Source organism: Lepidochelys kempii, chromosome 2 (assembly GCF_965140265.1).
Source record: "Lepidochelys kempii isolate rLepKem1 chromosome 2, rLepKem1.hap2, whole genome shotgun sequence".
Classification (NCBI taxonomy): domain Eukaryota; kingdom Metazoa; phylum Chordata; order Testudines; family Cheloniidae; genus Lepidochelys; species Lepidochelys kempii.
The window spans coordinates 155,871,354-155,898,737 of record NC_133257.1 but is presented as its reverse complement, the minus strand read 5'-3'; the positions used below and the strand labels follow the sequence as shown (position 1 = coordinate 155,898,737).

The 27,384-nt window shown below is 40.2% G+C and overlaps 2 protein-coding genes across 10 annotated transcripts in view; one reads left to right on the top strand and one right to left on the bottom strand.

Moving 5' to 3' along the window:
* The window catches only part of ERP44 (endoplasmic reticulum protein 44), a 127,690-nt gene extending 105,137 nt beyond the window's left edge, over positions 1 to 22,553 (bottom strand). Inside the window, exons 1-3 of one of the 4 annotated variants that reach the window (XM_073332524.1) lie at positions 22,344 to 22,553; positions 912 to 1,076; positions 100 to 172 (exon numbers count right to left, since the gene is read on the bottom strand). In XM_073332524.1, the coding sequence (XP_073188625.1) occupies positions 100 to 172; positions 912 to 914 (76 nt within the window). In that variant the 5' untranslated portion in view covers positions 915 to 1,076; positions 22,344 to 22,553. Of the gene's footprint in view, positions 1 to 99; positions 174 to 911; positions 1,077 to 22,343 lie in introns of those variants that run through there. The other 3 variants (XM_073332522.1, XM_073332523.1, XM_073332525.1) reach the window with 3 other exon arrangements.
* A 79-nt stretch (positions 22,554 to 22,632) lies between these two features.
* The window catches only part of INVS (inversin), a 210,353-nt gene continuing 205,601 nt past the window's right edge, over positions 22,633 to 27,384 (top strand). For 2 of the 6 annotated variants that reach the window (XM_073332513.1, XM_073332508.1), the window contains exons 1-2: positions 22,765 to 22,837; positions 23,457 to 23,543. In XM_073332513.1, the coding sequence (XP_073188614.1) occupies positions 23,523 to 23,543 (21 nt within the window). In that variant the 5' untranslated portion in view covers positions 22,765 to 22,837; positions 23,457 to 23,522. The other 4 variants (XM_073332511.1, XM_073332510.1, XM_073332509.1 and 1 more) reach the window with 4 other exon arrangements.

The following is a 27,384-nucleotide window of genomic DNA, read 5'->3' as shown; positions in this document are numbered from 1 at the left end:
GCACCGGTCAAAAGTTAATCTGACAATAACCCATGTTTTACACACAAGTAAAGAACAGTTGTAGACACATGCAAAGACAAGAAGTTTCAAAGTACTTACTTAAAATGTCATCTATATTGCCACTATCTAGACTTGTTATTTCACTTCTTGCTGGATTCAGAAGCCACGATACCTGTAAAAAAAAAACAAAAAACAAAAAACAGGTTTTAAATCTATATTTAACATTTATAATGTTTCAACATTGAGAAATAACGTATCTCACAGATTTTAAATATCATAGGTTAAAAATGACAATACATAACATAGCAAAAATTCAAGTAGTTTCAGAAAAAGGCACTACAAATTTGTAATTAAACTTTATTTACATATGTATAAATCCCTCGTGCAGTTAAAGTATTATCTGGTTATAACCTATTCAATTTTTCTCCCTTTTCTTTCAGTTCTAAATACGTTCAGTAAATATTACCGGTAATTTCTATGCCTTGAAGAAAAAAAAAATCTCTATTCAGAAATTTACATTTTTAAAAACAGAAGACCAGTCCATTTACTCCTAGCAGTGAAATGAAAGCCACATATTAGCAATCCAATTGTCTTACTCCACAGAGAAAGATTTAGGAGTACAGTGTTAGCACCATCTAAGAGTTTTCAGCTAAGAGGGTTTTTTTTTGTTTGTTTGTTTCGGTTTTTTTAAATTGCAGTTGTGCCCAGCTAAACTAGCTTGTTTTCATATCCTCATTTTCTATGGTTCCTCACATCTCTTCAGTCCTTGAATGCAATGACATTCAATTGTATTAAACGTTTACAGAACCTATCACCATGACCGTTAGAGACTTCAATTATAAAATTAAGTTACATATCTGGACTCATTGTAATTACTATGGCAATACCAAGTTCTATCCACATTTACTTACCATTTGTTTTAAAAAAGAGTCTAATAGCGTGATTAGCAGTTAAATGTAGAAAAAACATTTCAAGGCAGACAAGATATAATCAATAACAGATGAGGTTTTGGGTATCACATTGCCTTCCATTCTCCTCTCTGCAAAGATTAAGATTCCTTTGTGGTGCACGGAAATCTGGAAGGTAGAGAGGGGGCAAAAGCACCAAAGGAAAATGTATGAGAACTAGACAGTTTCACTTGCAGCTATGTGAAGAAACCACACTAGCTTATCAATTTCACTTTTCGTGCATAGATACAGGGGCTGAATGGTCTCCTGCATAGGCCATTCCTAAAGCAGAAATCAGCCATCACAGAAGGGAAGGTGGAATAGAAGACAAGACACACCACAGATAAATCTTCACTAATAAAATAGGAGAAATTTAACCACAGGATAACTAATGCTCGTTAGCTATCCCACTGTAAAAACATAGTGGAGACAAGACACTGTCCTTTTATCACAATGTAAATGAGGCAAGGTCAACCCTGGGGTAGTAGGAGGAGCATAAGACTGCTGACCTCACCTAGTTACCTCATTCTGAATTATACAACTGCCCTATCTCCAGTTAGGATATTACAGTGAGATAAACTATTGTTAAAAGAGAGATCGAGAAAGAGAAATCTTTGTGTCAATTAAGACAAAGCCTTAAAGGAAGAGGTGGACCAAGAATCTCAGGAAAGGTGGAGAAGGGAAAAAAACAGAAGCAAAATTGCCTCATTTGGGATGGAGATTGAGTTTATTTGGGCTCACGTTAACAGTACTTGTAGTTATTGTATTGTAGCATAAATGAGACTTACAGCCGTAAATCTATGTATACTTTTCAAGTGGTATGTGAAGGGATGTAAGCAAAGTCTCTCTTTTTCCCTTACTGGGATTATCTAGCTTTTATTATCAATTCCCATTAAGCATCTATGATACTGATTTTAGATTTTCTAGATTCCAGTACCAACATAATTCAAGTGACAGGTCTCCCCTAGATGTTAGGAACATTGGAACGTTCACTTAGGCATATATAAATCAGCTTGGAAAACCATGGTAACATGTAACAGTAAGGCGTTATCTGTATCACTCAACCTGGTCCTTTTTGATTTTCTAAAAAACAATGGTATCTAGGGGAAAGCTTATAGAAAGCAAGATGTCTATTACTGAGACAGTGTATCTACAGTAGCTGTTTTTCAGTACCTCTCTCATACATGGACTGTTGAAGTCTTGGAATTCTAGTCTATATAGGTTTTTATACCATGGTCATCAGCATGGTATCTGAAGGCCTTCCAGCTGTTCTTTAAGCAATATGACTATACACCTGTCTCACTTGTTGTCATCTCAGGGAGAGAAGTCTGTGTACTGGAGTGTCTTAATTTGATAGGATTTCAGTTTGGGCTTTTAAAAATATATACATTGCTATATATTTACGTAACAGAAAGCAAGGTCAACAAAATGCACCTTGCACTTGGAGTGGAAGGCGGAGGTTTGTGATGGTCCTTAGTGGTTTGAGCATTGGTCTGCTAAACCCAGGGTTGTGAGTTCAATCCTTGAGGGGGCCATTTAGGGATCTGGGGCAACTATGGGGGATTAGTCCTGCTCTGAGCAGGGGACTGGACTAGATGACCTCCTGAGGTCTCTTTCAACCCTAATATTCTATGATTCCACAGTCTCAACCCAGCTCCAGAAAATGTTCCGTCTCCTCCACAGAATAGATTTATCCTTACTGCAGAATTGTGAAGTCCCAAAAAACTGAGAGTCTGAAATTATTTCCCTGAAGACTACTGGGTTTTGGGACTAGTCTCCTCTGATGGTCTTCCCATTAAGACAGGAACATGATATCCAGATATCTTCTCCAAATCCTGAAAAACTAAGAAAAAACCTCCAGAAAGTGGGACCTTCTAAGATGTATGACACAGGTCTGCAGAGGAACCTTTGTGACAGGCTTCTGTGTGACGCTCCACCTGCATTGCAGTTTCAGCATGTCAGATCCCCCGACATATCAACCTGAAAGGGTATAATTTCTTAAAGCCACAAATCTGTCGTTAGCATAGTGTTACTGTAGCAGTGGTCACAAATTCTGAAAACAAATTTTATCACCTGCATGTTTATTGTGGTAACCTGGTTTCAGAGTCAAAATACTAGTTTTACATTATCATGGTGTTTAGTAATATATGCTTACTTTAAATGGGGCAGGAACTCGTTAAGTGTTTATGTTTATATTTGTAAAATACATCTTACCATGATGTGCATGTACTTTACTGAAAACCAAGTACAGGGTTCACTGACCAAGATAAAACCATACCCCAATCCAGAGAAACAAAATATAAACTAGTATTTCCCAATACAAACATGTGAGGCAAACTGTTCAAAGAGAGGAGCCTTAAAGAAAAAGTAAAATGTTTGGTAGCTTTCTCGAAGTCTGTTATTGCATCAAGGTTTGGTACAACTACTGAAACAAAGCCCAAAAAACAGAGTCTTCAGACATTGCAGTGAAGATAGAGTGGCACTTAGACACTCATTTCTCATTTTCGTTAAAACTAGCGTACAGTATACCTTTCCCCAAAGCTCCATTAGTCTGAAGCTACTGAAATATTCCATTTCTCATGAGAAGTATAAAAGAATGACGTCCAATATCTTTGTAAAAAGTTGTGACATATCAACATATTGACAAAACAGCTGAGGATGCCAAAACCTTCACAATGGATGGATAAGGCTAAATGTAAAAAAAAAACAAAGAAAAAAAAAAGTGTATCTTCTTATATGAAACATTATGCCAATCAATATGCAACGTTTATGTTCAGTTCAGAGGTTTTTAACATATAAACTGCCCAAGGCAAGAAAACATCGCCTTTTGACCCAATAATCCATGAGATGAAAGAAGTTTTTTTTTAAATTACTATTAATATTCAACATGAAGGGAGATGCAGTTTCCTTATTTAAATTGCTAAGAAGCTACACTGTTCTGACAAATTTTATCTTGGCTTCTAGTGAAGTCTATGAATGCCACCCTTGGGCAACAAACAAGATCCTTTTGAGGAAATCATCTCTGAATGTCAATTGCATTCTTGTTCAAAAACAGGCATTGAAGGTATGCTTTTAAAAGCATACTGCTAAACAAAAGGCGCCAGAACAAAAATATTTAGGTAATCAGAAAGTAGTATATTTAAAAATATTTATTTAGATTAAATAATAATAAAAAAGTCACCTATAACACCTTTAGATACCTTGACACTTACTTAATTTTGTAATAGTACAATACGCACAGCAGCTTTTAAAGTCAAACATCAAACAGGAACAAACTAACTCAACTCAGCCAACAAATCCATTACGAAAACCTTTTCACCAACAGAATTTCATGGAATATACCTTCAATGGTCTCCAAGAACTTTATCAAATAAATGGCTATTATGGTATTTACTACTAAGCAAGGGCTATCTTAGAGTTTCATTGGGTCTATTTGTAACCTCATAACTTTCTAAAACATTCTCCTTTGTAGCTGAACTTAATACTTGGTTTCAACTCAAATGTGGTTTTTGGTGGAAAGTCTCAGTGAGATCTGTTTCCCTATTCTTAAGCGATAGACGAATGTGGGAGGGGGGAATACTTCTCACTGTGAAAAGGAGACTTTTTGTACATTTGATACTTAAAAATGGACTGATCTTGAGATAAACATACACTTAAGTAGAACATGGAGTAACCTGGGCTTCTTATTAACAGTTCCTATGTACCTTTTGATGGCAGTTTCCTCCTCTAAAAGTTCCAGTGGAAGAACGAGCCAAGCATGGCCAAAAGAAACGGGAAGTTAGTGCACATCTACAATACATTCAAGTCAAGGGAACTGGGTACAACACTGAACCAAACTGTAGCACCAATGGTACTTTGCTCATCTTCCACAGGCTACAGCCTTGGACATGTTTAATGCACACTACAAATCGGAACAGATCTGCTGACTTGGCTGTACCTGGTATAGGTGGGACCTTAGGGTAAATATAATGGAAAAAGACTTGAGATAAAGTTGGATGATCTTAATAAAGGACTTGCCACACTGGATTAGACCATGGTCCATCTAGTCCAGGATCCCATCTCTTCAAAGATGCTTCAGAGCAAGGTACAAGAAACTCTATAGTGGGCAGTTACAGAATAATGTCCACAGAAAAAAGAAATTCCCCTACCTCTGTCATGTAGGGTTTGACTTATGCCCTGAAGCACAAGGGTTTAATATCTGTTCCAACCCCAACTATGCACCATTTTTTTTAACCTAAGGTGACAGCAATGTTACTCAATACCCACATTGCATGTCCAAATTAATTAGTTCCATGTTACTACTACTTTACTTTATTCTCTGATTATTAAGTGACTCTTCCCCCCACATTTTGCTCTATTCATTGGTGTTTGCACACACTAATTGCTAACTGAACAGAAGAGGCAGACCTGGATAGGCAAAATCCATTTGTCATATTTCTTATTTTAAATACTTCCTTGCAAAAATACTGAAGTGGTTTAAATGTGTGTGTGAATAAGACAATCTTAAAAAGCAAGCACTAGGCTAGACCTATGGTATTTCAGGTTCTTTCTTTTTTTGGAATTCACATCATGAAATAGAGGTCTTCATTTCCAGTATAAACTGTCTAGAGAATATAGGTAATCTATTATTCCCTAGGGCATCATGGTTTCCAATTAGCATTGCATCTGAAAGGCGACTAACAGTAATAGCTTAGTTTAGTCTCACTAAACCTTTCATTTACCTTTCTTTCTGCTAAAGGCACAGGACCAACTGCCTCTCCTCTCTACCAGGAAATTATTTTTGTGCCTGGTAAACAGCTCTATCCCATTTCTAATCCAGATTGACATATTGGAGCTATCATCTGAAGCCCTAACCCCACAGGATTCTGTGCCTGACTTTCAGTCCCCAGGTACATTTCTCTTTCTGCACAGTGCTAATCTTCTGCTGCTTTGAGATTTGCATTAACCTGGCAGGCAACAGGAAGCACAAGGGTTTGCAGCCTGTTGCAGGTGGATACAAGTTGTGAGCAATTCCAGGAGAAAGTAGCACTGAATCAGACAGGGAGGACAGTTTAACCCTTAACTGGTACAGAAACACCCAAGAGTGATCCTGAACATTCCCATAATTAAGATTTATTGAGTACTGCCAGTCCTTATCTGGTGATTAAACACAATACTGTTTGCTATTTTTTGTACTGTAAAGATGTCTCTCTGAACTGATTAGTTCATAAAGCCTTCAAGAACAATCACTTCTTAAAGGTTTTTACTGAAAAAATGTGGTAGCTGCAACTTTTCATAACTACAACAATAAGAAAATAAGTTTTTTCTACTATTTGTATTTTTGTACAACAGCTATAGCTACAACTTGATTTGAAAAATATAAACATTAGAAATACAGCCACTTAAAAAAAAAAATCTATCTATTGTAGTTACAATCACTAACTTGGGACAACAACTAACACAAACCAATCTGGATTATTTATATTTTGTTTTTTTTTATTTGAACCTGGTAGTTCTAGCCTTATATTTACTAATTATTGTGAGAGCTGACATATCTATTTGGGCTACATTGTTCTGTAACAGTTGCACTGGAGTCACTAGGCAAATAGAGCAATATGTTAAATATGAGTAGGGTTTTTTTATATATAAAAAATTTTTAGCTAAAGATGACAGCTTCCCAAAATGACTCCACTTTCTTTCATATTGGTGCGACCAATTTTTGTAGGGGTGAAGACAGTCTCTTTCAAAGAGCTTTCCAGGTTCTCTTTTGTGTAGGCGGACTTTTGGAGGGGCAAAATGGGATTTTTGTTCCTGTAACTGGAAAAAATCTGAGCCCCATCTGGTTCCTTCTTTTTTTTTTAATCCCCCACTGTTGTGGTTAGTTCGGTAAAGTGGAGCAGAAAATGGAGCAGTTCTTTTCCTGCCTATAGGGGTAGAATAAGGTTTGCGGTGCATTTAGCAAAGGTTTTCAGGTGCTCCAGTTGCATCTGCTTTCAAATATCTTTGAATTTATGAAATTCCAGATTGTACTGATTCTGCACCCCTAATCATAGCCAGGGCCGGCTGCAGGCACCAGCTTTCCAAGCAGGTGCTTGGGGCGGCAGTCCGGGTCCCACGGTGGCAATTCGGTGGCAGCTCCACCGCTCTTCCTGCCGTGGTGGCTTTTGGGCGGCAGCTCCGCCTGGCAATTCAGTGGTGACTGCTTGGGGCGGCAAAATTGGTAGAGCCGCCCCTGATCATAGCAAATCTTATCCTTAAGTGTCTGGAACTAGCTATGACAAGTGATCCTATTGAGGTGGAAAGGAGTTGGATTGTTATCATGACATATGTGACAGGAAGAAAATCATGGGGAAAAAAAAAACCCTATCTAAATGGCCTCCATTACTACAGCATACTATACTTTTGCTTTGCTTCAGAAACCAATGAGCTAATCTGGTTCCACCTTTCTAGAAATATTTCCTAACTAATTAATTCAGTTTTCTGGATTTTGTTTTGATCGTTTTAACTAGACTGTCATAAGGTTTTTCTTTAGCTAGATCAAAGTACAGCTATACATTTTTATCTATTATATTTTAAAAATATCTTTCTTTGGAAAAATAAGGTAGAGTCAGTTCTACTGAAATGCCTTCTAAAATGCAATTGAAAAAAATTAATTGAATACAGAAAAGACGGCATGTCATTTTCCATTGACATTCCCTCCCTGAAGGAGATTATATATGTGCACTGAGTAAAGCCATGCCTCAATTTTTGCTTTCTCACTTTAGTATTTGATTAGGTAGCCATGACCATCTCTTTCAAGAAAAGAAATTTATTAACAGGATTTTTAAATCTATAATAACTAGTCATCACTATTATAAGAACACAAGAACAGTCATACTGGGTCAGATCAAAAGTCTATCTAGCCCAGTATCCTGTCTTCTGACAGTGGCCAATGCCAGGTGAGACAGAGGGAATGAACAGAAAATCATCAAGTGATCCATTCCTTGTCACCCATTCCCAGCTTCTGGCAAACAGAGGCTAGGGACACCATCCCTGCCCATCTTGGCTAACAGCCATTGATGCATGATGCTCCACAAATTTATCTAGTTCTTTTTTGAACCCTGTTATAGTCTTGACCATCACAACATCCTCTGGCAAGGAGAATGGGCTAAGTAGATAAAGGAGTATCCACGGCTTCTGTGTTATGGATAAAGAAAAGGAGTACTTGTGGCACCTTAGAGACTAACCCATTTATTTGAGCATGAGCTCTCGTGCTCACTAAGTCTCTAAGGTGCCACTAGCACTCCTTTTCTTTTTGCGAATACAGACTAACACGGCTGCTACTCTGAAACCTGTGTTATGGATGTGCTGCGCATATGATGCAGCTTTGCAGTGTTGATATTGAAGATCTGACAGCTTTATTATACGTGAAAAAAGTGAAAAGCATTGTCAAGTTTTTAAAAAATAAACAAGTACCAGCAGCTATTTTTCAGAATCAGTTAGTACAGCACTCAATTTCATCCACATTACCTGTCATACTCAATGGGCAACTTCTATTATCTAGCTCTTCAATCAGCTGCTGTTGAAGAAAAGGTGGCCAAGTCTTGCTCCTGAGTAATCCGCACTGACATTGGCATCCGATGAAGTGAGCTGTAGCTCACGAAAGCTTATGCTCTAATAAATTGGTTCGTCTCTAAGGTGCCACAAGTCCTCCTTTTCTTTTTGCGAATACAGACTAACACGGCTGCTACTCTGAAAACTGACATTTTTGATGATGATGTCTTTTGGATGCAAAACTCACTCATTTCACTGTTTGAACCTGTAGCTGAGTTCATTCAGAAAATGTAAAGAGAAGGTTACTCAGCTTGTGCAGTAACTGAGGTTCTTCAAGATGTGACTCCCTGTGGGTGCTCTACTCCAGGTGACAGTGGTCAGTTTGGGGAATCGTCCATGCAAAAACCAGAAATAGACTTCAGACCACCTCTGCTGAAAAGTAGTGACCATGTATCAAAATTCAAGATTAAAGAAGAAAATGGCAGATGAAGAATTGATTCAGTATTCATCAGATGAAGGGGATACCGATTAATGTGATCATGACAATGAAAAAGATATAGATGAAGCAGATGAAGAAAAAGAAGATAGTGAAATGCAAGATCCCTGAAGAATTGGTCTGCTGCCTGACTAGTATATGTGCATTTAAAAATGACTCTCTTAAAAAATATTTGCTCTCTGATTGTTTTATTTCTATTTAATTTCATTTTTTTCTTTTGTTACTTCAGTCTTGAATAATGTTCACATTTAAATATTAGTCTAACATTGCTAAAAGGTAATTATTCTTTCATTTTTTAGAACTTAAATTGTTTTTTGCATTTTTCTGTGTTAAAATAACTCAGTTAAGTAACGTTTTTGTCATTAGACATGAATATCTAAGGTTAAGTCGACTGGAAACCATAAAGGTTGACTCTTTTTTTGTTACTGTTCTAATAGACTGTTGCTTTAAAATATTTGACAATTTTTGATCAGTCAAATGCCCAACCCTACTATACCTATTTAATGAAGATCACAAAGAGATTCCATATAAAATACTCTTTGTGCTCCAAAATGGCTGAACTAATTTTGCTTATACTACAAAAAGAGAGATTTTCTCCTTTGGGCAAAGACAAACCTGGGAAATTTCAGCCTGAAAAGTGAAAGATTTGAAGAGATGGCCTTCTGAAAACAGGGGTTAGAATGGAAAGCTTAAATACAGAGGTTCCTACCACAACACACTAATTAATTCTTTCTTTAATCCAAAGATTTATTTTATAATCTGAAACAAAAAAAGTCAGATGCCCTAGTCATAAGAGGTTCCATCCCTTGGCTAAATCAAGGATTTCTCAAAAGTTAACAGAGTGAGAATGGCTTTAGCATTTAGCAATCAATTTGAATCAAAGCATGAATATTTTGTGAAAAAATTACATTAATCTAGCTCAGGACATAAAAATAGATATAGTGATTTTAACCTCTGGGAGACGAGAGGTGATCAAAACGAATATTTCAGACAAAATAATCTCACCGGAAGGAATTTCTCACAGGTTAACATACATATCTGTATACTAAAAGATAAATTAGAAAATATCTTCTTCATAGCTGAGGGTGGATGCCCCCCATATCTATGAATCATGTTCATAATCTGAAGGTATTGTTGGAACCATAGCTACTGTTGGACAATCACATAGCAGTCATGACCAGAAATATTTCCCTTCCCCCACCCTGGCACTTATCTGCATCTGGTTAGGAAACTGTGGCAGTTTCTTTTAGACAAAGACCTTTCCACTGCAAGCCATGCCTGTGTCATCTCCAGACTGGACTACTATAGTGTGCTCCATGTGGGGCTATACCTTAATATTTAGCTTGGCTCTGCAGGAGTACATTGTTCCTGTACTCCCTTATTTGCACTTTGGTTTCAGGATTAAGTTTAAAGTGTTTGCTCTGATCTGAGACCAACTCTCCCCATGCCCTACTGTTACAGTTGTGATCAGAGGAACTTGAGCTGGATTTTCCTGTGATTTAAAAAGAGAAAGGGCTCATGGTAAAGCATACCACATGAGCATCTTAGGCTTTGGAACAAACTCTCTTCCCTTAATTCAAAATACCTGCCAGTTGATCTTCAGGTGTACCTATTTACTCTTCTTTGCTGATAGAGAAGTTTGATGTAAACCAAGATCTATGCAGGAGTGGGAAGTTTTGTAAGGCTGATATGTTTTGGCTTTTTGCCAGTTTTTCATTTTATTTCTGTAATTATTGCAAAAATCACCTAGAGGTGGTGTAGTTTATAAAAATACACCTTTGGGAAGTGAAAACAGGAGAAAAAAATATAAAATGATGTAGGACAGCACAGATAAAAGATGTCTTCTTTTACCCTGTTTATGAAACTAATACTATTCAGGTTTCAGAGTAGCAGCCATGTTAGTCTGTATTCGCAAAAAGAAAAGGAGTACCTGTGGCACCTTAGAGGCTAACAAATTTATTTGAGCAAGTGAGCTGCAGCTCACAAAAGCTTATGTTCAAATAAATTTGTTAGTCTCTAAGGTGCCAAAAGTACTCCTTTTCTTTTTGCTAATACTATTCAGCAGACTTAATAGCGTGGATTTCGTCTTGAAAACTGAGCAAACACATTCCCATTTATTAACCTTGTTTTAAAGGGCAATACTGCGTAGGAGTGCTGTGCGCTATCAGACAACTTCTGTTTTAACCTAGAGGTGGCTTCACTTCAGGGACAGGTTAAGGAGTATAGCTTAGGCTACCAGTGAACTTCATAACGTAGCAATGCTTTAAGAAGAATGCCATTATAGAAAACTAAACTAAACCAGATTAGTGGGCTGGAATGTAACGTAACTATTGGGGCACATCCTCCCCCCCCATCCCATTTTCCCAAAGGGAGCAGAAGATAACACTATAACTGCTAGAGAATGCAGGTGGATAGAAAGCAACCTCAGTCTTTGATACTGAAATGTTATTGTTTTGTTAATAAAAAGAAAAGGAGTACTTGTGGCACCTTAGAGACTAACCAATTTATTTGAGCATGAGCTTTCGTGAGCTACAGCTCACTTCATCAAGTGAGCTGTAGCTCACGAAAGCTCATGCTCAAATAAATTGGTTAGTCTCTAAGGTGCCACAAGTACTCCTTTTCTTTTTGCGAATACAGACTAACAGGGCTATTACTCTGAAACCTGTTTTGTTAATGCTGCTGCTGCCTACAACTTGTCAGTCAGGGTTAAGTGTAAGGATACAGAAATGCTGCTATTTGATCAGTTGAGTTATCTTTGTTTAGTTCTAGGTAGTCCTTGCTTTCAAGCAGATTAAAGACATACAGACTCCAATATTTTCACACAGAGGGGTGTGTGTGTGTGTGTAGATCAGCAGCAAGACTTCTAGTTTATTCTGTCCTTTTATCCCCACCCTCCATCTAATTTACCACTATATGACAGGTCCCCACCACCCAAGAGAAAACCCTGCATACTGGCCTCAATCCACAATTCTGCTTTCACTGAACACACTCACCCAATTGAGGCTAGAGTCCAGACACTCATCTGATTTAGTGGCACATGCCATAGACCACAACGTTTCATAGACTACCCTCCATGATCCCATTCACCAATCCACTATGGGCTAGAAATTTTACCCAACACTTTCAATATTAGTGAGAGACCCCAGGCTCCACAGAAATTCTTTGTGTTCATCTTGAACATATAGGTAACAGATCTTCCTGAACAACCTACATACTGTTATCCTGAGAGATATACAGGTGACTGCTTGGATGACCAGTCTCTGAGACTGGGTGGGAATGCACCCGTCAATTAATTTAACCATCAGGATGAGTTAATCAGAAGCTCCCCACCTAAGACAGAAAGAGGTTTTGAACCTTTCCAGAGTTTGGACTGAGTAGACGGAAGGGTTTGCAGAGTATAATTTATGTTGGGGGTGGAGCAAGGGAGATGGAGAAGAGCACAGAAACTGAACAGGAGAGGGAGAGACAGACAGACACTGAGAAGCAAAAAGAAAGCCAAGCAGTAGCCTGTAAGCACAGCATGATCCTGGAAAAGCAAGAGCATGTTTTTGGGTTTGGTGTTGGCTAAAGAGGATTGGGGCCATAAGCCAAGAAATTGCTTCTTTTTTTCCATGGCTCCTCTTGCATTTGGAGAAGCTGAACTTTGCACATTCCTCGTAAATAAACAGGATTGCATCAAAGAAAATACCAGACTCCATTATGAAGGGACATACAAATGTTTAGCATATCTGGCATGTAAATGCCTTGCAATGCCAGCTACAAAAGTGCCATGCAAATGCCTGTTCTCACTTTCTGGTGACATTGTAAATAAGAACAGGGCTGCATTATCTCTTGTAAATGTAAACAAACTTGTTTGTCTTAGCGATTGGCTGAACAAGAAGTAGGCTTAACAAGAAGTAGGACTTGTAGCCTCTGAAGTTTTACATTGGTTTATTTTTGAGTGCAGTTATGTAACAAAAAAAAATCTACATTTGTAAGTTGCTCTTTCACAACAAAGAGATTGCACTACAGTACATGTATGAGGTGAATTGAAAAAATACTATTTCTTTTGTTTATCATTTTTAGTGCAAATATTGACAGTCCTATTAAATATACATCCTCCTATCCAAATTTGGATAGGACAATAAGCCTCAAAGTTCTCGTTTGGTCACTTCGGTTATTTGGGAATAAAAAAGGCCCCCAAATTTTTCTTAAGTGGGGAAAAAATGAACTTAGGTTTACAATAAATAAGTTTACAGTGCTCCATAACCGTGTATACCTGAAGCAATTTAGCTTGGACTTCCAAAGGAAGATTCGGCTTTGGGATGAGACTATGCATACAAAGTTACAGCCTAAAAGGACATTTTTCATTAAGTTACAAATAACTGAAAAGTGAAAGAGTTTATTACAAAAATCTCTTCTAAATGAAGTCCTAAGGCTTGCTCCATACAAAAGTTAACACACACACACACAAATGGAACAGAAAACCTAAGATTTTCAAACCAGAAGAGATTTTCACATATTTCTCAGTATTTGGGGACTTGTTCTTTGAATTATCAATTTAAGAATGGTTTCAGAGTGGTAGCCGTGTTAGTCTGTATCAGGAAAAAGAATGAGAAGTACTTGTGGCACTTTAGAGAATTTGTTAGTCTCTAAGGTGCCACAAGTACTCCTCAATTTAAGAATGTTAGGATTCATTTCTGCTAAACACTGCAGCCAGAGAGAGTTATTACAAGATAAATTGATCACTATATTGTTTTAGGTTAACATCTTGAATATAGAATATCCAATAGCTAAAATTTAAACAGGATTACATATTTAAATATTTATATGGTTTTAACTAACATTGCTGTCATTTGTTAGCCCAAAATGAAATGAAAAAAAAAATCCTATCCCATCTTAATTATACTGTTTTTAACTACACCAGCTTTAAATGTCAATCAGAGGTAATCCCCAAGAGGCCCACATACTTGCTGAGCTGCCTTCACTAATTAATGGATCATTAGTAAGGAAGAACCCCTTACTGCTACCCTGTGCACCACATACTGTCTTAATTACCTTTGTAAAGCAACCAATTTGTCTTTCACTCATTTGGTCTGAAATCCCAAGTGATTTGACTCAAAAAGCTTTATGTATAAAAATGTTTTAAGATAATTTCATTTTAGACATCAGCCAAAAAAAAAAAAAGTGGAGACAGTTTTCACCAAGATTTAAGAAAGAGGGTTTTAATAGTTAACTAAAAAAAAACAGTTAAATGTGAAGTTGAGAGCAGTAATAGTACAATATAGAAAGTAAAAAACAATCCTTACAGAATCACAAATTTGCATATATCAATCAGACACAGTCTCTCTGCAGCTATTGACACAGCTGGCCATGATGTACTGCTGATCTGATTACATGACATAGCTGGAGTAGATGGCACAGCACTATAATGGTTAGTCATTCCTTTTCAATAGTACCCAGAGAGTGATTTCCTCTTCCCTAGAAATCTTTGCCTGCAGAGTCCCCAAGGAATGAAATCCATTCCTCTTCCTGTTGTATAGCTACATGAGACCACTTGGAAAAGTAGCAACATGCCAGGCACTCAACCGCCAACAATTTGACAACACAGTGGCATATCTCCTTTTCCACAGATGCAAAAACACAAACTCAAGTCAGGCATGATTAAAGTGAGGCTAAGCAAAAAAGAGAAGACACTGAAGAACTGGCTGGGTTACCATCTTCCCCTTTAACAAGGGCATCTGGCCCAGTCCTCCTCTCCCAGCCCATGTGTCAAAGTTGTGGAATGACTCAGGTTCATATCTGACTCTGCACTTAGCCTAGAAGACCAGGTAGCGCCAGTGATAAAAAAAAAAAAAGCTTTCTTCCACCTCCAGCTTGCTAGAAGTCTCATCTCTTCCTCCCAGAACTGATCACAGTGATCTATGCTTGCGTCACCTCCACATCAGATTACTGGAACTCCTTGTATTTGGGGCTTAAGGTGGCAGCAATGGAGAGACTTCAGATCATGTGAAATATGGCAGCCTGCTGCCTCAGTAGGCAGGTCACCATAAGCACATTACTTCTGTGTTCTAATTCACTTTCATTGCTGCTTAAACTTTTAAGAGTGGGTCAGGACTCATCAACTCCTCCATCTACAATCCTCCAAGACAGTTTTGCTGCTCTGGGACAACACACCCAACAAAACCCAGGACAAATAATGAGAGAGCTGGAGACAAGTACAAAGCATTCAATTATGGAACAAGCTTCCAGAAGACTTCTGACTCATGCAGATTCTGACCACTTTCAGAGTATGTTATAAAGACAAAAGACGTTCCTCTTTGACAACATTTCCCACTATGGCCAAATTAATGTGAAGAGAGGAGGGCAGGAGAAAGGAAAAACAATAAAACAGAACACATGAATAACCCAGAACATCTGCCTCTACCTGGGAAGGGAGAAGAGCAGGAGACTCACTAAGTCCTCTAGTGCCCTCATTATGCAGATTTAATACCTGAGATGAAGTCAGCTTTTCAGATTGCGCATATAGAAAACTTTTGATGGATGAAATCCTGGTCCCAATGAAATCAACGGGAGTTTTTCTACTGACTTCAACGGGGCTGAGATTTCACCCTCACTGAGAATTACCACGACCCTTTGTGTACGTCTTAGCTGTCAAGAGGCCCAACATGATGTAATATTAAATATAGTTTTCCCAGCTGTTAAAGCAAGGCATAGAGTCCAGTGATCACCACTGGCTGAATCACCAGGCAGGCTTTAGAGAGCATCACATAGTTCAGTACCAACTGAAGTCTGCAAGTTCAGCGGGCTCATCTGGGGAATACGGTCAGGGAAAATCATACCTCTGTGGGAGTTTTACACGTAACTATTTTAAATTAGAATGAGATGAATGCTTCTTAGCTTTCATGGTCAGTCAGCTCTTCACTAGTAGCATCCCTCAAAAAAAGAGGGAGATATGAAACAGCGTGTTACACCTACGCTGTCAATTAATCGCAGTTAACACACGCAATTAACTCAAAAAAATTAATTGTGATTAATCGCAGTGTTAAACAATAGAATACAAATGGAAATGTATTAAATATTTTTGATGTTTGTCTACATTTTCAACTATATCTATTTCAATTACAACACAGAATACAAAGTGTACAGTGCTCACCTTATATTATTTGAGTACAAATATTTGCACTGTAAAAATGATAAACAAGACATATTTTTCAATTCACTTCATACAAATACTGTAGTGCAATCTCTTTATCATGAAAGTGCAACTTATAAATGTATTTTTTGTTACATAACTACACTCAAAAACTAAACAATATAAAACTTTAGAGCCTATAAGTCCACTCAGTCCTACTTTGTACTAAATTGTTCCAAAAAACCACTTCACATTGTTATATTCAAACTTCCAGAGAAATTAACATCAGGCAATTTACTGCTTGTTTGTTTTGAGTCATTATGACAAAATGAAATGCATCATTCAATATATTCTCACTTCCAGGGTATAGTAACAGAACTTGGTGTTAAATCGAAAGGATTTTCTGTGAGTCTTTTTAATGTGTGGGTATGTGCGAGGAGGCGAGCAGGGGTGTGTGAGAGGAGGTGAGTGGCAGGCAGATGGAGGGGGTGATGAGGAGTCCCGGACTGGCCAAAGCCCAGAGCACACACTCTCCCCTGCCCCCGCCGTCCAGAGGAGCTCCAGGCTGGCTGAAGCCCCGAGCCCGCACATCTGCCCAGAGGAGCCCCGGACCACCTGCAGCTGTGCCTCCCCACTCCTCCTCCAAGCCACCCAGATGTTTTTCATTATTATTTGAACTTCTATTGTGTCAAAGCATTTTTAAATTTACTTCAGAATTGTTATACAGACAACCACTTTTACCAAAAAAGCAAAAGAAACAATAATAAAAAAAGACAAGAACATGCAAAGCACCTTATTTGTGTCTCTATTCTGTTAGGTCCAGAAAAGAACAGAGACAATTGTGCATGATTTTTATTACTGAGTCTGCAAAAACACAACCCAAAACCTTACATAAATAAATTACAAAGATTTGGATGTATATATGTGCATATTACTTTAACAACTTTAGGGAAAAAAAATAATTTTAGGAAAAAGTGTCAGTGAGGTCACCAGCAAGAGTTGGTGGCCGCACTCTGAGGCCACCAAAAAATCTGTTGCAAAAACCCCTGGCCTAGAGAGCCCCTGCCCTCACAGAACGAGGGTGCAGAGCCCCTGAGTTGAAGGAAAAAAGAACTGAGGCTTGCACAGGAGCCCAGTGAACTCTGAAGTGGACACTGATACTCCCTTGCAGGGAGCTGCTTAAAGGCTTTTCTTCACCTTTCTTTTGTTTCGCCCCTTCTACGAACTATGGGCTATTTGTTGGCATCGCTGGGGACACAGACGGGACAACACAGTCAGTATGCTCCAGCTGGAAAGTGAATACCAACCGTCTAAAAAGACACTCTGCAGAATCTGCTGTGGTGAAGATGGAGTTATTGGACTCATGTGCATGCATTCCCCATGGAGCCTAATGGGAATGTCCTACCACGGACTGATTTGTGACACCAGGCCTAAAGGAGGCCAAAACCTTTAAACTCAATCAAGATCTGTTTCAATTTAAAGCTGAACTGGAAACTCTTTGGTAGTTCACTGACTGACGCATTTTTAAAGCCATTATCCTCAACACCTACAAATGCTTTGGTAGGTAAGCTGCACACTGAAAGAGCCTCTGGAGAAAGTGAACTTAAAATTTGGAGTATAAGGCCAAAGTCAGCAAAGAATAATATCTGATATTAGTAACTTGTATTAACTTAGAGGGAGGAGTGCACAGGCATAAAGCAAGATTGTGTGTACAGTTAGTGACATCAAGCCATACAATGAACAAGTGACATTACATGATATCCATCTAAAAATGAAAGCCATTTGCTACTGAGAAAATGAGCTGAGCTTTAAGAATCAGCAACTTAAAAAAAAGAAAAAAAGCAAACCACAGGAAAGAAATACTTTTTAAAAAAGTTGCCAGCTATTTTAAATAACAATTTTTTTATTTGGTCAGTTTCTTCTTACTTTTATCGATTTGCCTCTCTTAATCCTGTATTCCCTACCCCCCCCTTCACCTGGAGTGGCCCCTCAAAGACCTCAAATTAAGTTTTTATAACAAATACTTAGCAAAGAGAACTAACAATCCATGTATCTATCATGTCCCAGATTGATTTCCACTTACTTACCCTGTCTCTTTTCCCTTTGGAGATCATATGTTCTACATGTCTGTGCAGCATCTAGCACCTTTTGGAAGCTATCAAAACTATATACATAAAAAGGGTCTTATACACCAACACAAAAGCCAATCCCAAAAGTTTGTTGTGTGCGTAATCCTGGAAATAGTGGATATTCATGACATAGTGTTAAGCAGGCACAAGTCAGAAATCTATTTCCATGGGGATACTGATACACCCTACATTATAATAATCTGTGCCTATTAAGAGGCATTATGGTGAGTGACCTGACTCAAACAGATAAGCGTAGTGATCTTTTTCAACACAGGACCAAGTCTGATGTGCAATTTGGGGTATTACCCTGATAATATCAAGCACTGCAACTTTGTTCTGTGTTTTTCCCCCACACACATCTAGTTACTTTTTAATCATATACATGAAAAGCTGCAGTAGATGATCTATTTATGAAGAGATTTGCAGCTAAAATATATGGAAGTTCTTGATCTCATTACTTACTGATTTTTTGAAGCATAAGGCTCTTTGCATGAAATCTGCATACACGTAGACTGCACTAATAACTAAGGAATAAAACTTTCTTTTAACTTATACACAATGTTTTTCAATCTTGTATTTTCCAATTTCTACTGAGTTCTTGCAACAATAAAAGCTTGATTCTTTTGTTATATGTAAGGGTTCCAATAACCATAGTTGAACAGCACTCATATATATGCAACTAAAGCTATTGTATCATTGTAATAAAAATACAGGATTTGAACTCTTTGTATAAGCAGCAAGCTATATGCAGCCATAAACAGTTATGAAATTTCATATACCTGGATACTGATATGGATGATAAAACACTTATAATAATTTAACCAAAGTCTTTGTAGCATGATGCTACATGGAGGGGTTTTCATTTAAATGCAGAGTATTTTTGGTTATCAACTGTTTGAAATATAGCGAACCAATTCACCATAAGAGGCTGAGATGAAGTATGCTCAAATCCTGTATTTCATATTCCAAAATGGCACTGAGTTCTTTTCTGCTCATGTTATTAGCATTTCTATTAAGTGGGATAAGTTATTTTTACTATTTGTATTACTGTAGCACTTAGGCACCCTTGTCATGGGTCAGGACCCTGTTGTGCTAGTTCAGTGGTCCCCAAACTATAGGGTTCTTTCAAACAGCACAGTTCCCTCAAAAAATATAGGCCACCTAGCACATGACAATTGCGTCACTGACAATTTTAAATCAAAACTGGATGTTTTTCTAAAAGATCTGCTCTAGGAATGATTTTGGGAAGGTTCTATGGCCTGTAGGGGTTAGACTAGATGATCACAACGGTCTCTTCTGGCCTTGCAATCTAGGAAATAACTCAGAGATGGGCAAACTACGGCCCGCGGGACCCTCCTGCTCGGCCCCTAAGCTCCTGTCCCGGGAGGCTTGCCCCGGACCCCTCCCCTGCTGCGTCGTCCCCCCAGCAGCCTCAGCTCACTGCGCCGCCAGCGCAATGCTCTGGGCACCAGGGCTGCAAGCTCCTGGGGCAGCGCAACTGCAGAGCCTGGCCTGACCAGGGGCTCTATGCTGCATGGTGGCATAGCTGTCCAGCCACCGGTGCTCCAGGCAGCACGGTAAGGGGGCGGGGGTGTGACTAGGGGGCGGGGAGGTCAGGGAACAGGGAGCAGGGAGGTGAATGGGTCGGGGGTTGTCAGGGGGCGAGAAGCAGGGTGGGGACAGGGGGAAGGGACAGATAGGGGGCAGGGGCCAGGCCACACCATGCCTGGCTGTTTTGGGAGGCATAGCCTCCCCTAACTCATCCTCCATACAATTTCCAAAACCCGATGCGGCCCTTAGGCCAAAAAGTTTGCCTGCCCCTGAAATAACTGAATACTGGAAATAAAACAGGAAACATCTCATGCACAAATACCATGATATGTTCCATCAAGTTTTTAACGAGGTATCAAGGTTTGCAAACATTTATTTATTTGAATCTTTGTACAGTAAAAATATCAACTCTAGATATATTTGAGCTTTTCAGTGCATGACTGCTTGATTTGGTATTTGAAAGCAACAAGAAATCCACTACGCAGTCGGATACAGTTAAACAAAAAACTCAGGGAAGTAACAATTATTTCCATAGCAACTGGAACTCAGTTACATTGTACTTGTAATGTAAGACAAATTTATCAGCATATACAGAAGTATATGTTACTTATGCAAAAGGAATACAGATTACAATTGCTGTACATGCCATAATTTTGTATATGCCCAAATCTTTAAACTTTCAGCCATAACGCTAAATTAGAGGAGCACTGTCAGTTCGGTTAGGCTCAAAGTGTAGCTGCTTGAGAGTAGCATAAAATATAAAAAGTCATATTGGCAAACTGCCAGGAATCAAAGGGATCCAACTAATTTGCAAATTTATGTAAATATATGCATGAATTTATGCCCATTTGTACTCTCGCAATACATTAATACAATAAGTATTTTATTAACCTTAAAGCTGTATGACTATTTGTATTTCCCATTCATCTGTCATACCCTTCTTTTTCCCCTTGCCATTTTTTCCTCCCTTTCCATAGGTTTGCTCTTTTACCATACCCCTATGCTTAAATTATTCCTTTTTCTAACCAGGCTCCTCTTAACTAAAAGTTTAAAATAAATCAATTAAATAAATTAGCACCCTTGGCCCTAATCCTATTAATCTTACCCACACAAGTCCCATGTATCTAAATGAATTACTTAGGCAATAAAGCAACCAGAATGTGGTCCACTCTGAAAGCAAAGTGGAAACAAGTTAACAAATAAATTGAGCTATCTAGAAAAGGATGACTAAAAACCTTTTAGTACAAAATGTCCACCTTGGCGATCATTTCAAGTTCATATAAAGTGGAGTGTGCAAATTTTTACACAAGAAGGTAATTTAATCATGTATAAATGAGGCATTAGTTTAAAAAACGTTCCAATAGCATACCCAAAGACAGATACTTCAAAAACTAAATTGACAGTATGAGATCATTCAATTATGTCTTTCAACATTAGTTACAGAAGCCTTGTTGCTATTTATAAATACAGGCTTTTGTACTCAGTGCGTGTTCAAAAGTGGGTTGCAAACATTAAGAATCCACATACGCTCATGAGAAACAGGAAGTGAAACACTTTCACTGTCAATTTGAATGAAACGCTAGAAGTATACTTTACACTTGCTCCACTAGAAAATCTGCTGTTTTAACACCGCAACAAGGATTCTAATAAGTGTACAATTTTAAAAAACACCTGACAATGAGAATCTGAAGGGAAACTGTCAACACAAAGACATTTTTCAGAGGTCTCTTTTCTACTGTCACTAAGATCTAGGATTATTACAAACGAAGAAACTGCAGCTCCCCATTAGATTAGTTTCTTTTTTACTCAGATCAGGGAAATGTTTATTCCCCTCCCCCTCCCGTGCTTCCACTGAAGCTTTGGAGATCTGCTGGGACTCTCTCTGGTATGTGTGAAGCGGCTACAGGATCCGGTGAGCGATGCTACTCCTTGGAGAGGACCCTGCTGCCCGGGGTGCGCTCCCCGCCCAAGCCTCTGCCCTGCCGCCGGCGCGACCGACTCGTTCCGGGTTCGCAGCCTATCAGGCTGAGCCACAACAGAGAAGTCCGCCAACCGGGAGCTGCTCCCGCTAACTCCCCCCCCCCCCGGGCAGCTCATGCGGCGGCGCTGCCAGCCAAAGTCACCCCCCGCCGCACACACACCGCCCGGAGCGGGCTCGGGGAGGGGAGGGGGGAGGAGGGTGTCGGGGGGCGAGAGCAGCACCACAGCTCGCCCCCGTGAGGGGCCACCCAGAGTATCCGCCCCAATACACCGAGCCCGCTGGCGCCCCCACCCAGCGGCGCCCCCCACCCAGCGGCGCCCCCACCCAGCGCAGACGGGGAAAGAGGTGCCTGAAACTACACGAGGAAGCGCGGAGGGAAACCCAGGATTCACGATGGGAAACTAGTCACAGACTGGCCGGGACACCTGCCACCCCCTCAATCCCCCCAGCTCTCACCCCCCGCCCCAGCTCCCAGCCCATGGCGGGACAGGGCTGTCTGACTAGGAGCCAGTACCCCCGGCGGCAGCAGCAGCCGCCGCCGCCGCGCCAGGCCGGTGAGAGCGGGGCAGCGCCGGGCTCACAGGGGCGGCGGGAGGCTGGGCCGGTCACTCACCAAGATCAGGAGGACGCAGCCGGGGTCAGGCGGGGGCAGGAAGATGGCGGGTCTCATGGTAGATCAGTCACACTAGGGGCGGGGGGTGATGCGGCTCCCACTCTCGGCGGCGGCGGCTCCTCACTTCCCCCGTCTCCAGGAAACACCCCGGACAAGTTCCACTGGGAGCTCCCGCCTCAGCCACACACTTCCGGGTTCCAGCGCGGCGCGGGGCACGCCGGGAATTGCAGTCCTGCCCGCAGAGGTGGGCGGAACACCATTCCCCGCCATGCACCTCGCTGAGCGCGGAGGCGGGGCCGTCGCAACCCGCTGCCTCCTGGGAAAGGTAGGCATTTCTCTCCCTTCCCCCCTCCCCCCCATCTTCTTCCACGCGCGCGGAGCGGAGCGACTCCCACAATGCACTGGGGGTGGCCCCGGCAAGTGCCTGCTGCGCTCCTCCCCTCCCGGCGCGGCAGGGAGGGGCTCGCGCGGCGGCGGCGGCGGCGGCCGCCCAGGTGAGTAGCGGGGCGGTCCCAGGGCGAGGCGCCTCTCAGCCCTGCCCGGCGCCTTCCGCGCTGCCGGGGACACGCGTGTCCGGCGGTGGCGGTGGGAGCGGGGCGGGAGCGGGGCGGGATCCCCGGCCCCCACCGAGCGGCTCGTGGGGGAAGCCGAAAATCTTCACGGTCTCTGAAGAGATTTTGTTCTTCAAACGTCCCGCTCGCCGGGCCCCTGCCACCCCCTCGGCTCCCACCCCATGGACCTTGCTACGCCCCAGGCTCCCGCTCTGTGTCCAGCTCTCCCATCGCCGTGGTACCCGGCTGTCCGTGTTGTGCCGCGGCCCCCAGGGTCACCAGTGACTGATGGGGTTGCCAACCCTCTGGGATTGGCCTGGCGTCCCCAGGAATTAAAGATAACTCTTTAATTCAAAAAAAGAAAAGGAGTACTTGTGGCACCTTAGAGACTAACCAATTTTTCTGTCTGTATCTGTACAAGTTTCTTCATGCAGTTGATAGATTTCCATCTGTCTGTATCTGTACAAAATTGGTTAGTCTCTAAGGTGCCACAAGTACTCCTTTTCTTTTTGCGAATACAGACTAACACGGCTGTTCCTCTGAAACCTGTCTTTAATTCAAGATTATGTCATGTGATGAAACCTCCAGGAATACATCCAACCAAAACTGGCAACCGTAGTGGCTGACAATGTTCAGGACAATTCAGTTTGTATGTATTTTGTTCTGGTTTTTAAACTCGGCTAGGGATTTTCTAATTAAAAATAGTGTGGCTGTTTGTTAATTTTCTTGTGTCTGTTGCCATTAGCAACAGTGTGCTTCAGTTTAAAAAAAATTAAATAAGCACACGTTGCTAATGCCAGCATCGGCACACCGATTTTCATTAGTTCAGGCCATAGCCAGTAAAGTAATTCCTTGTTCAGTGGTATGTAATTAAGGTATTTGTTTACTTACTACAAGCATTTGTTGGATGCCAAATACTGTGGTAGTTGGGTTCCAAAATATGTTTAGTTATCAATAAACTGGAGGGAGCTCAGAGAATAGCAACAAAATGGTTAAATAAAATTGAATGGAATATTTAAAACCCTTTGATCAGCTCTAATTCAAACTATTATTTATATTTCTAATGTAAAAACAAGTATAGAGAAGCAAAACAGGACACAAGCCCATTTTAAAAACTCATTTGCAGATCAACATTAGTTAAGTGTGCTGTGGTGCTCATTATCCTGTGAGGTAAGTATAAGTTTGGAGTTAAGAGATCTGGAGTCTGTTCCTGACTCTACCACAGACGACATGCTTGACCTAGGGCAAGTTACTTTGCCCAAATTTTACAGACATGGGTGTCCAAATTTAAACACTGAAACCTCTATTCAAGTCTTATTTGGCTTAAATTTTAATTATGTGCTGAACTTTAGATACTCAGTCTGACACATTCAACCCTAACATCTTTCTCAGTTTCTCTAGATATAAAATTAGTGTAATATCTGCTTACTGGTAATTCATTCATATTTTTAGAATGCTTTTATATCTTTCAATGAACTATGCTGTTATACATGCAACGAATAGATCAATCAAAATTTGGCACAACTGCTTTTTTATTGTTTTAAAATTTAACAAGTTGGTATCTTGCCAACACAGAAAAGTGATGTCACTTTAATCTTGTGTATGTGAGCAAGAATCATCATAATTTAGTATGAAATCTCACATAATTTAAGTCCTATTGATGTCCAAGTAATTATCCATAATTTTGTTGTCATGATAAAATGTAATGTTGCCAGCATCCTGGGTTCTCAAAAGTAATAAGGTAAATTACTGTTCCTAACTGCAGGATTCAAGTTTTAAGGACATGTAAAATAAGTAGCATATTCATTAATAAAAGTTTTCAATGTAATAACCAATTTCATACAGAGATGTTAATTATGTAATAACTAGATGATTGGAAACACCTATGGTTGATTTGTATTAAAAATAGTTCCAAAATTACTTCTTTCATAAAAGGAACCTGTAGTTTGTCTTGTGAGCCAGTAGCAGTAGAGGCATTGTTTGATGCCCACCCCCCCCTTTCGGAGTGGGAGGTGAACCCATTTGATCCCACCTCTGAAATCTGGATCTTCACTGAAGGAGGTCAACCAACTGTGAGTGGAGTGCAGCGGGTTAATTAACGCTGAGTTCCCTTCTCCTTTTAATAAAAGTTTTTGTTTGTTATACACAGACTTAGTGCTTGCGAATGGGGAAGTATTGTCTCTTGGGGTGTCTGTGGGGGAGGGGGTGATGGTTAGTTTTCTGAGATTATTGGGTCAGGGCTCCAGCCGTTTCTGTTCTGTATTGTTAAAAGGAACCCCTACTTATTGAACATGGCCTTTGTTGTTGCCAGCTCCACCTGGTAAAAGGGTTACACTTTGCAGGGCTCCTCTGGGATCTTGGATCAGTACCCTTCACAAGAACAGCTTAAGTAAACTTAATTTGTGAAAATACCACAGCCACAATCCAAAAGTAGGTAGCCATAAGCCAACACCTACCCCACCATATGCTGGCAGTATCCTTTGCCTCAGTTTTCTACCATCTCCTTTCTCTCTGTTGCACCCCCCTCACAGTTAATTGAATTTGGTCAGTGAAGACCCATAGTTTGGAGGTGTGTTTGTATAGGTTCAGCTCCCGTCCCTGAAAAGGAGGGATGGGCATCAAGCAATGCCTCTACTGATGCCACCCTCTCTGCAACTTGCTTGCTGCTGTTGTCTTTGCCACCGTACGCTCATGCTTCCCTGCTGCTATCACTGCTGCTTGCTATGAACTGCCTCTTCTGCAATTGCATGGTCTCAGGGTCCACCACTTAGCCCAGTTCTTAGTGATTTCACTGGGTAGTGGGGTACCTCTGTGCTGCTGACTCTTCATTGTTATTCACTACAGCACTACCCATACACCAGGCTTATGGCATAGCTCTCAGACCTGATCTTCTGTCATTTCAGTTCTAGTAATCACTGAACAGAACTATGGTTCTCAATTGAGTCCAGTCAGTTCTGTCTTTCAACACCAGATAAGGGGTGTCTGTAACTATTAGGCAGAGTCCACACCATCAAGTAGAAACACCTGTCTCTATTCCTACCTCCTCTCATTTTCACTGGGATTTGGCATCCTTACTGCCTGCTTGGCAAGTGAGGTTCAATTTAGGGGGTTACCTTCGCAGTCAGGGCATGTTAAGTACAGTTCTGCTGCTCTTTACTCATACACTAAAGATGGCAATGTTTCATTATCCCTGCATTTAATGTTAAAATTATCTAATACACAGGTTAAGGAAAAAAGAAAAGTAGTACTTGTGGCAACTTCGAGACTACTGCATCCAATGAAGTGAGCTGTGGCTCACGAAAGCGTATACTCAAATAAATTTGTTAGTCTCTAAGGAGCCACAAGTACTCCATTTTCTTTTTGCAGATACAGACTAATATGGCTGCTACTCTGAAACCTGTCATTAGGTTAAGAAAAGAGTGTCTGTTAGGGCTGTCAAGTGATTAAAAAAAATAAATTATGCGATTAATCACACTGTTAAACAATAATAGAATACCATTTAAATATTTTGGATGTTTTCCACATTCTCAAATATATTGATTTTAACTATAACAGAATACAAAGTGTACAGTGCTCACTTTATATTTATTTTTATTAAAAATATTTGCACTGTAAAAAACAAAAGAAATAGTATTTTTCAGTTCACCTAATACAAGTACTGGAGTGCAATCTCTTTATCATGAAAGTTGAACTTACAAATGGAGAATTATGTACAAAAATCACTGCACTCAAAAACAAAACAATGCAAAAATTTAGAGCCTACAAGTCCCCTCAATCCTATTTCTTGTTCAGCCAATCGCTCAGATAAACAACTTTCTTTACATTTGCAGGAGATAATACAGCCCACTTCTTGTTCACAATGTCACCTGAAAGTGAGAACAGGTGTTCGCATGGCACTGTTGTATCCAGCATCGCAAGATATTTACGTGCCATATGTGCTAAAGATTCCTATGTCCCTTCATGCTTCAACCACCATTCCAGAGGACATGCGTCCATGCTGATAACAGGTTCTGCTCGATAACAATCCAAAGCAGTGCAGATGGATGCATGTTCATTTTCATCATCTGAGTCAAATGCCACCAGCAGAAGGTTGATTTTCTTTTTTGGTGGTTTGGGTTCTGTAGTTTCCGCATTGGAATGTTGCTCTTTAAGACTTCTGAAAGCATTCTCCACACCTCGTCCCGCTCAGATTTTGGAAGGCACTTCAAATTCTTAAACCTTGGGTCAAGTGCTATAGCTGTCTTTAGAAATCTCACATTGGTACCTTCTTTGTGTTTTGTCAAATCTGCAGCAAAAGTGTTCTTAAAATGAACAACGTGCTGGGTCATCATCCGAGACAACTATAACGTGAAATATATGGCAGAATGCAGGTAGAATAGAGCTGGAGATGTACAATTCTCCGCCAAGGAGTTCAGTCACAAATTTAATTAACGCATTACTTTTTTAACGAGCGTCATCAGAATGGAAGCATGTCCTTTGGAATGGTGGTG